The sequence below is a fragment of the Battus philenor genome, unplaced genomic scaffold, assembly GCF_028537555.1.
Source record: "Battus philenor isolate CCGP_79_NKW_IND1 unplaced genomic scaffold, ilBatPhil1.0.hap1 SCAF_28, whole genome shotgun sequence".
Lineage (NCBI taxonomy): Eukaryota > Metazoa > Arthropoda > Insecta > Lepidoptera > Papilionidae > Battus > Battus philenor.
The window spans coordinates 4,470,200-4,480,518 of NW_027181691.1; the positions used below are offsets into that span (position 1 = coordinate 4,470,200).

Below are 10,319 nucleotides of genomic sequence, written 5' to 3' on the forward strand. Positions count from 1 at the left end.
TTAGCGTTATGTGTTGGAAGAAATAGCAAATAATTGTTCAAATTATTTTGTCTTGGCACGTTACAAATAAAATGGTATACTAACGAAATTAATAGACAATGACTGCGATTTTACAAAATAACTTTGAACAATTTAAAAGATGAAAAATGATTTTGTTACACATATATTTCTCGTTCGCCCTATTTACGCATATAAATACCGCGGACCGCATGTAAATTATTAATCATTTACAAAACCTTATGTGTAACATTAGAATGAAAAAAAATTCTAGAAAAGATTCCATATACATAATTGAACATAAAAACAATCAAGAAAAGAACAGAAAAACGTTTAACTTAAAAATTATAAAACTTTCCATTCGTGTATCTCTCAGTTTTAGTCGTTATTTTTTATAAATTTCATGGTTATAAATTATTTTAAATTTTTCGCAAACATACGTACTTCTGAATATAGACGTTTGCTTTTCATTTCTCGTCAAAAATGGAAATTTTTTAGGGAACAAATAAGATTTATAAAAATTTTCAATGTTTGGTGAGAAAAATATATTTTTTAAATTGTAACAACTTGAGAGTAACTCATCACAAAAAATGTTTTGGTTTAATATGTACTATTATTGTATTATAATTAATTTTATAACAATATCTTGACGAGAGAAAATTGATTCAATTTTAGAAATGCTTGGCGGGCCACATATACCATGTTTAAAGTGCGGCAAGCGACCCGTGGGCCTCGTGTTGCCTGCCCAATGTCATCACTGGCAACGCACACTGATCAAAGCTTACTTGCTTGATTTTCGATACGTGTATTTTTATACATACATTTTTATGTGGGCATTAATAGATAAAAAGCTGCCGATTTTCCCAAGAAGTGTAAATAGCAGAAGTAAAAAAAAATTTAGTATACCTATGACTAGACATCATTAGACGTGTTTACTACACTGAATGTATGAAATTCATAGAGGATACCAAATCTTGAGAACGATGTGTGTTCACCTCCAGGCTAATACAATGTTAATTCGATTTTATTTATAATTCTCAATTATTCAAAAAAACATATAGTCCCTCTGTTTCTTTCGCCAGTTAAGGTCAATAGGAGATATAAGCCATCCTATATTAAATAAAGAATTTTCGAATTTGACGCAAGTTGCGTATTAAAAAACCAGTGTTCCGCCCACTGGATGATTTGTCATCTTTTTCATACAACAATTAATATTCGAACGAAGTATTGTAATAGCTAGCCAATCTACCTGGGTTTCCAGGCTGTCAATTTGGAATATATTCAAATTGCGTTATAATGTTTACTAGCCTTCCAGTTGTTTTCATACATTGAGTAATTACAGACTCAATACCTTATAGGTATTTTCTGACAGTCTGTCTAAGTACATACAGTAAATTATATAAAAGATTCTGGAGTACATATTATTTTATTAAAACGTTTCATTATAAAGGAAACTAGCGGACAAAATGCTATAAATACTGCTGTTCTGCGCCTTAGGAAAGTATAGTCGGAGTCTTTTTAACTTTACGCTTGCCAGTTAACGGTCGGTTTTTTCGTACGTTCTGACCATGTACATGTTAAATCCAGATATTTTGATTCATTTTGGCCGGCAAACAAAATGATTTGTCGACGACTGGTATAATTTAAACGACGCTGTCTCTAATTTACTTCTTTAATTTCACACATTGAAATCCTTCATAAAATCAGAACGAATGGGGAAGGGAATGAATAAAATAAATCATATTTAATAAATAAAACACATTACATGATAATAATTTTTAATACTACATAATTACAAGTTAAATTAAGCGTATACTGCCTACTTCATAATTACTAGATAAACGTAAATATTAGAAAACATTATTTTACATTGAACACTTTGAATATTTAGACAAAACTGATTGTGAGAGGGACACTAACACATCAAGCTATTTACAAATGTCTTGATCCGTTATGTTGTCATCAATTTGATTGCATTCACTGCTCTTTGCTGTCCTCATCCTCTATACAAAAATCTGTGTCAAGCACAACCTGCAAAAAAAATCAATTTAATCAATTGTTTCCATATGACCTGTAAATTTTTGATCTAAAAGGCTTTGAGGTTTAAAATATATATTTAATTTTATCGTGATGCAATCCGTTGAAAGCAAGATTTATCTCAAATATAAATACACAGATAGTACTCGCGAAGAAGCAGGTTAAGTCATCTCGCTCACAAAACCTGTATAGTTTCCGTCTTACTTGCACACCTTCAGTAAGCCAACACTTAATATGTATCCAAATATTCAATAGCCATAACAGTTTGCCTTGATTAACAAGGTGAAGTAAAGTGCGTTGTATAATCCTCGTCATTAATATTTTAGCTATATGACGTCCACTGGACATGGCCTCCCTCAAATATTTCCCATAGGACAGATTGGAAGTGGTCTGCATTCAATGTTTCATAACTGTATATTTGTGAAACTGTATTTTAAGTAAGAAAATCCTTAGACTTAAAAACAAAATGTAATTCAACATTGCTTTTTCTCGCCCGTTTTGCGACTTTAAGTAATGTCATCAACCCTCCACCCCTTTTGTGGTTGGAATTTCGTAACTGAACTCCACTTAGCAAATGGAATATTAATACCAAATATCAAGTCTCTAAGCCCAGATATATCGAGATCAGTCAGCCGTCATTATCATGATTATATATCAGTTATAGGTGGTCCATTGCTGAATCCCTCTCCCATGATTTCCGACAGGGCAGGTTGCTAACGTCTTACATCATATAAATGGAAATTTCATATATATTAGATTGAAAAAAAAAAATTATCGTACTGCCTGCATGTCCGCGACCGCTTGATTGGTTTCCTTCTCGCTGTCGTCTTCATGCTCCACCACCTCCATCTGCGTCTCCTGTTCACCATCTGTAGACAATATAACACATCAGTCTTATATAATTCACATCATTACCGTTTATGTTGAACCAAAGGCTATAAATCTATTCTACTATATATTCATGCTGTGAAATCTATAGGGCTATCACAGAGCAAATAAAAAAGCGATAAATTGTGATAAACAAAGATTACTCAACATAATTAAAAAATATTATTTCTGTTTCTTCCATTGTAATGCTTAATGGTGCAAACAATATTGTATGTTTCTTTACATATTAACACTTATTTAATTGACGTCAAATGTTTCATATACCTAATTTAATCAGTGGTATATATGAAACAGAATATCCTGTTTGCTTTAATGAAACCATATATTTATTAACAAAGGGGATGCTGTACCAGATGTACCTAAACCACGGTACAGCAGTTGTGGTCTGATATTTTCATTCTTGCTACATTCCAAACTATATAGGGAATCTTTGTGTGGATGTAATATGTAGATGTAAACTTTATAAACACAAAGAGTCAATTCTTAACAGTCAAAAATTTTAAGCAGTGTCTGAAATATCCTATCCTTATGTAGATATATATTCAACTAGCTGACCCGGCGAACTTCTTTCCGATCTGTTTCAACAAGGAAGGCAAATGGAAGACAATTTTTGGATTTTTTTGCATTTTTTCATTTATGATACTTTAAACAGCTCAATAATTCAATAATTCATACACAGGAAACACAAGATGAAATTTCGAGCTTTCTAATGATCTTAATCATATTGAAAATAAATATCCTGAAAACTGCAGTGTAATAAATTGCTTACCCTCAGAAGGCGCCTGTATAAGTTGCAATGTCCCATCAACAATTTGGCCAGAGATCACTCCAGAGAGGTTGCTAACATTCAATTGCTGCCTTAACTTTTTGGCCTCTAACTCTAACTGCTGCTGGATGTACAACTCCTTGTGGTGGACCTTATTGTGATACTTGAGGTGATGAGCTTTGGTAAATTTCTTATTACAAGGGCCGCATCTAAAAACATTTAAGATTTATGGATATTATGGGATCATATTATAGTACCCATTTGAGGTGTAAAAAGAGTCATAGTAAATATATAAATTCTACTTACGAATATTTCTTCTCTCCTGTGTGTGTGAGCATGTGATTCGCCAGTACATAGGAGTATGTGAACGCTTTGCCACAAAGTGAACATGTGTAGGGACGGAGGCCCATGTGTAATCTGTAAATTAAACATTTCCATTAATATTATATTTATTTGACTTATTTTTGTCTTATTCCATAATTCTTAACCATAACCAAACTTATGTAAAACTAACAATAAAACAATCAATTAATTCACTTGCCTTATAATAAGTCAAAGATTTTTTTTAGGAGAAAGCATTAGAACACCCATGTCTAATCTAATAGATTATTTGTTTTTCTATTACTTGATTTCTTTATTACTAATTTTCGTATATCCATTTTTTTCAGTTGGTTTAGTTTTATGACATTATATTTCCAAAGGGGTCAAAAAAGTGTAGTGTGACAAGCAAGGAGTTTCACCATCATCATATCGGCCAATACAAAGCACTACTGCTAATCTCCCTCAAAGAACGCCACGATGACCGGTCCAATGCTGCCTAATTTTAGCAGAAGTGGCCATTTCTGGGAGCCTACCAAAACTATCACCACTCGAGAAGCTTTCAGCCCCAACAGCCTTCCCGTTTACAAGCGATGTGTCCCACCCACTGTCACTTCAGACGATCAATTCTTTGAAATACGTCAATGAGCTTAGGAAGGAGTTTAGATAGCGTATTTTATAGACCACCCCTGACTGCTGCAACGAAGTCTAAGCCCAAATTTCTCTGTTCTGAAAAGATAAGAAGCGATTCTACCTCTCATGCTTTTGCCTGGTGCCGTAGTCGCCGAAGCTTCGGTCGCAGATGCGACATCTGTAGGGGCGCTCGCCCGTATGCCGAAGCATATGTCTCCTGAGCGCCTCGTTGGTCACGAAGGAGTATCCACACGCGCTATGTACACAAACAATGCGCACTGCGAGAACCGACGTCCTAAATCCTTATGCGAACGAATAATGTGGATAATTACATGCTTATTTACATACAGCATGTTTTAAAATGCGTACTTTTATATCCACATTAAACGATCCATAAAAATAGTCACCTCAAATTCTGCATTCCCTTACATGTAGCTTACATTTAAGTTTTCCTTTTTTTATAATCCCTTAGAGACCATCAATAACTGTGTAACATGTTATTTTAACAATAACTTAACTTGAGTTGTAGCAACCTCTTTGAAGAACATTTTCTAATATCAAAATTGCATTATCTAAATACAATTAGAATGAAAACTATAGAAAGGAATTTTAATTTAACACGACTGAACCATACATTTACATGGCAATTCCTTCTTTTTTTCATTTTTTTTTTCTTTGAATTAAGTTTTTTTTAAAGTATAGCCATATGTGCAGCGACCGCCACTTGAAATTTCTGATCCAGGGCAATGTTATTTACTTTTATAACTAATAATGTTAAATTTTTAAAAGCGGCTGGTATCTAGGCATAGCATGATCCCTTACGAGATCTGTAAACGTTTTATTGATGATCTCGCCGGAACAGCAAAGTTTTAACGCGACTAGCCTCTCGTGCTTCTGTCGGCTGCCAAAGTCCCCGAAGCGGCGGTCACACACTCTGCACTTGTACGGCCGCACACCCGTGTGCCGCATCATATGCCGACGCAACTCCATGTTGAGAACGCACGCGTACCCGCAAACACTAAAACGATATAATTTTTTTTTAATCTTCAGTGCATATATATACTTGTTATATATTTAATTATATGTTAATATCAAGCCACTAAATCCACTCACTGTTAATCTTACATGCATGTTTACACGCATTTGCGGGTGCAGGCACGTTTGTGTGACGTATGCAGGTTACTATGGGGCGCAGGTATTGACGTTATACTATATTTGTGTTACTCTAGTCACACCCAAACATTATTTGAGGTGACTATTCGATATTATACATATCTATAGGGATACCGAAACCGCTGTACCTTAGGAAAGTGAGGAGGGGGCCGAAGAAAAAGGACGGAGTAGCAGATATCTCCCGTGCTTACCTAAAACGGGGTACAGCGGTTTCGGTAGCACTATAGTATTAAAGAGATATTTAAATAGGTAAAATAAAAACAATTTACTGCAGAAACTAGACAACAAATTGTTCACTTTAAGAAAGCTTAGCCATGACCCATAACCAATTAAATAGCTATTAATTATAAAGTCAAGGATACAGTGACCAGTAGAATGTATAGTTTCAAATGCAATGAATTGTCATTGAACATTGATTCAACAATTTCATTGATTACAAGGCATGGCTTGTGAAAGTTAATAAATTGCTCATAATTTATAATTTTATTAACACTGGACACATTTAACTTTGTTTTGAAAACATTATCCATTAATGCCACATTCTGATTATTATTTTTAATTAAAATAATAAAAGGCAAGGTATATTTAAGATAAAACTTCAGTGGAAGTAACAAAAATTTTAAGTACGAAGTAGAATTTGTGAGGTAGTTTAAAAATATAAAGTATAATATTTATAATACAATAATTTTCAAAAATTCAAATTTTCTAGGCTACATGAAAGTAGGAGCCTCTTTGTAGGCAGTAGTGTACGCTTTTACTACAAACTTCAATATAATTTTATCATACAAATACTACTAAAATGATATTACAGGAAAAAAGATTAGTAAATTATAATACAGCTTGGGAAATGCTATACTACTGTATTAAGGAAGTTGTAAAAATTGTCACAAAATGTACCACATTTTGTTTATTCTGGGCTCCGATCAGGTCATGATTAGAACCTTCGTAGCCACGTATTTTAAGGTGACAGATGTAAGTTTTTGAGAGCTTAGTTTGATTGTCAGTAAGTGATAACTATAAATTATGTGAATAAGAATTTTATCTGATTAGCCTAATTTATTGCATGCTAATTGTAAGTTTATTGCAATATTTGAAATAAAAAAAAGGCAATGGAATGAAACAACAGAAAACTTACCTGCAGACGAATGGTTTAATGCCCAAATGGCGGCGAATGTGCGCTTGAAGTGACGCATTAGAGGTGAAAGAAGCGCCACAAGTCTCACATGTGTGACTGTAATAGAAACAATCAAATGAAATTTTAGTTAGATAGTTTAGTCAACTTTAAATGGACTTTTAATATATAATATATATAGGGAAATATATATCTAGCATATAGAAATATACCTGCCTACCTATTTTTGTCCTCGCATTAAAACCAACAATATAGTTATCTAAACCATTTGCAATCTATAAATCATTGGTAGGTAATTTAACATATTTACTAAAATATACCAACCAGCATTGGTGATTTAAATATTAAAAATACAATTTCTTCTATAAATTGACATCAAATAAGTCAGATGAAAAGGTGGGTAAATTCCAAAAGTTTAATTATAATAATGTGGCACATAGTTTGACCAAAAATTATTTTCTTTCCAAATCATACCACTGCAGAATTAATTTTTATTTGCTGTTTAGGATTAGTCACAGTAACAGAAAGTGAAAACTCTTTTTTTAAATATTAAGTTATGTGGTCTTCATAGAAAGAAAATCACAAGTTACACAAATTTGATTTAAAGTTGCCTACCATCTGCATCATTCAATTTCGACTAATTGATTTATTGAACACTGTATATGTTAAAAAAATTAGGATACCAAGTAGTTCTTACGTTTTTTCATATGTATATTTCTTTTTCTGTTGATTTATCCGTTTCTTCTTGGGTTTAGGATTTAATATATGGTCTGGAATGGGTTCAGAGAAGGCCAGAATAGTTTCCTTTAAAAGAACATCTTCACCATCTTGAGTCTTCTGTTTGACTGGCTCGATGCGAACTTTCGGTGGCCGTCCACGTTTCTTTGGTGCTGGCTGTTGCAATAAATGCAAAAATACATAAATAAATTATTTCAATTAACTTACTAAAATGTAAAGATACCCATCTTTCATCATTAGGATATCTACTACAGGCTATAGACTTCCCCCAGTTTTCCAATAAAAACAAACCTTAACAAGGTCATATGTTGATCTTCTAAGTAGACATCCTCCCCTATGCTTACCAATCTTTTGTCTTCACTCCAGCACCTTAAATTTCTAGTGTATGCATACAGTGCATTTCAAATAAGCTCCTTTAAACCTGTTATATGAAGGTTACAAAGCCCCAAAAAACTGTTTATGACCCTTTCCCTATACAATACAATAGACCTGACCACCACATGTAATGTAATTCTGAAAGTTATGATAATAATATAATAAGAATACATAAGCTTACATTGAACTATTCAATAAAAAAAAACTATTCAATTGTAAAACCATAAATTACAATAATTATTGATATGTCGAAAATATCTACCTCTTTCTTTATCTCCGGCTCAGAATCTGGATCCTCTGCAGCAGGAATGAAGTCAGGATCATCAGTGTTGTCAAAATCTGTTCACAAAAGTAATATTTACATAATTCATAAAACTATAGATTAGAAATAGACATGTACACTTTAAATTTTTAACTTCTGTTGTTTTTTTGGTGTAATTAAACAATACTAAATTAATATGTTCAATGGGGAGTTCTATGTACATTATGAGAGAGTATGAACTACTTCAATTTAACGCCAGTATGTAGCTCGGTGATTTATAGTTTTTTGTGTTCAAATACACATACTCTCTCCTTCAAAAGGCTCCTCTTCATCTAATGGCTCTTCCTTCAGGTCCAATGATCCAGAAGCAAAAAGCGAAGTTAGAGATTCCTGTTCTTTCTCGGTTTCTTTAGGCTTTTTACGTTGGTATGGTGATACATCTGTCAAATAAACATATCACTTTACAAAAATATTGTTACAGTTACAGTATTCTAAATCAAAGTTTTTGCTTTTCTGTAAATTAATCAATGATGCTCTTTAATTCTTAACTAAAATAAAGTTATAAGTTTCAATCATATCAATTAAAAATAGTGTTAATCTTTCCAAAATAGTATTCATAAATCTACAAAGACTAAAGAACTTGAAATTTTCAAAGACGCATGAGATTAGTTTAATTTTTATAATACATAGTTACTTTGTTATTCCCATTAGTAAATAAAAAATAATTTACCAATTTGTCCTTGTTCATTTGGATATTTTCGAGGTCTTCCTCTTTTCCTTGGTCCTGGAGCTTTTGTCACAACAGCACTACTTGGAGTTTTTGTAAGTGTTCTAGTCCATTGTGCTTGTGGATCATGTTCCACTGGGAGTTCATATTGTAAAAGCAATCCATTCTCTTGCTTTATTGTTATGGTTTCTGTTTCACTTGCTGTAACAGGTGTGTAATGTACAATAATATTTTTTGTCCCATGATATGTAGACAATAATTATGAAATAAGCATGCCTTATTAAAAATATAACAGCTTGGTCTCCAATTCAATAATATTTTGTAGACTTCATTGATTTTGTCATGCATTATTCAATAAAATAAATATTTTAACGTGAAAGTGTTAATATGTGCATAATGTGCAGAAGACTTTGGTACTCACTTTCTTTTTTTGGAATTGTAACTTCTGACTGGCTCTTCATAAACTCTTCGAGACATTCTTTCAAAGTTTCCGTCGATGATATGCATTGTTGTTTGAACTGGTAAGCAAATGTTAAGCGATCTACGCAACTCAAACAAATAAGAGTCGGCAATGCGTCGTTTTTTGTAACCTAAAATATTTATAAGCAATTTGGTAATATTTCAAAAATAACTAATATTTTAGTCTGGGATGTCAGCAAAAAATCTTCACATTGTAACAAATAAACTAATATAGCAACATTATTGCACGAAAAAATTATAGGGTGGCCATCGCAACCATTTTGAGTGGCAATTTTTCCATACCTCAGTGCCGCAGCAGAAGAAATATTTATCGGCAAGTTGTTCATTATTTTCATCCCAATCAAAGAGGGAAACCATATCGCCGGTCTCCAAACATACTCGACATGTTAATTGCCAGTCCATATTTCTATATACACTGACGCAAAAAGGAAAATTGATCTAAAATACAACAAAATGACGATTTAATGGCTCCGGAAATTGTTCAGTACCAACATGAATAACGACGAATAGGCGTCTCTGACGTTCCGTTTTACGCAAAATTCTTCAAGATTGACATGTGAATTAATTTGACTTGACATTCTAAGAATGTTAAGAAGATAAGATATTTCTATTCGTATGAAATTTTTAAAAAGTCAAGGTTGCAAGTAAATAGAATAATTAACAAATGTTAATGATATTGCATTTCATTACTTGTCGTCGTTTGTGCACAGTTTTTAATAAAATAAAAAAATTAACTTAAACCTGAAACGTTAATTTTTAACAACTGATTAATATTAAATATTATTTATTTTTG

At 32.6% G+C, this 10,319-nt stretch overlaps 1 protein-coding gene across 2 annotated transcripts; it reads right to left on the bottom strand.

Annotated features, from left to right (window-relative positions):
- Positions 1–1,771: 1,771 nt before the first annotated feature.
- LOC137925888 (uncharacterized) lies at positions 1,772–10,008 on the bottom strand. Of its 2 annotated transcripts, none has more exons than XM_068769366.1 (12): positions 9,809–10,008; positions 9,468–9,636; positions 9,050–9,247; positions 8,625–8,759; positions 8,320–8,396; positions 7,642–7,838; positions 6,948–7,043; positions 4,761–4,895; positions 3,995–4,105; positions 3,692–3,897; positions 2,815–2,903; positions 1,772–2,028 (listed from the first exon to the last, which is right to left on the bottom strand). In XM_068769366.1, exons 1-12 carry the CDS (start codon positions 9,926–9,928, stop codon positions 1,975–1,977), a joined length of 1,587 nt encoding a protein of 528 aa, XP_068625467.1. In that variant the 5' UTR covers positions 9,929–10,008; the 3' UTR covers positions 1,772–1,974. The 2 variants fall into 2 exon arrangements, with proteins under 2 accessions (XP_068625467.1, XP_068625466.1); XM_068769365.1 differs by lacking the exon at positions 4,761–4,895 and adding an exon at positions 5,523–5,657 and having other exon boundaries at positions 1,773–2,028.
- Between the last annotated feature and the right edge of the window lie 311 nt (positions 10,009–10,319).

Bases quoted from the DNA above. Each gene is read 5' to 3' on its own strand.
- LOC137925888 (XM_068769366.1), bottom strand. From the start codon at position 9,928: ATGGACTGGCAATTAACATGTCGAGTATGTTTGGAGACCGGCGATATG. The intron at 9,248-9,467 runs GTGAGTACCAAA...CACCTGTTACAG, and splicing joins TACAATTCCAAAAAAAGAAA to CAAGTGAAACAGAAACCATA. The intron at 8,397-8,624 runs GTATGTGTATTT...TTTTGTGAACAG, and splicing joins GGAGCCTTTTGAAGGAGAGA to ATTTTGACAACACTGATGAT.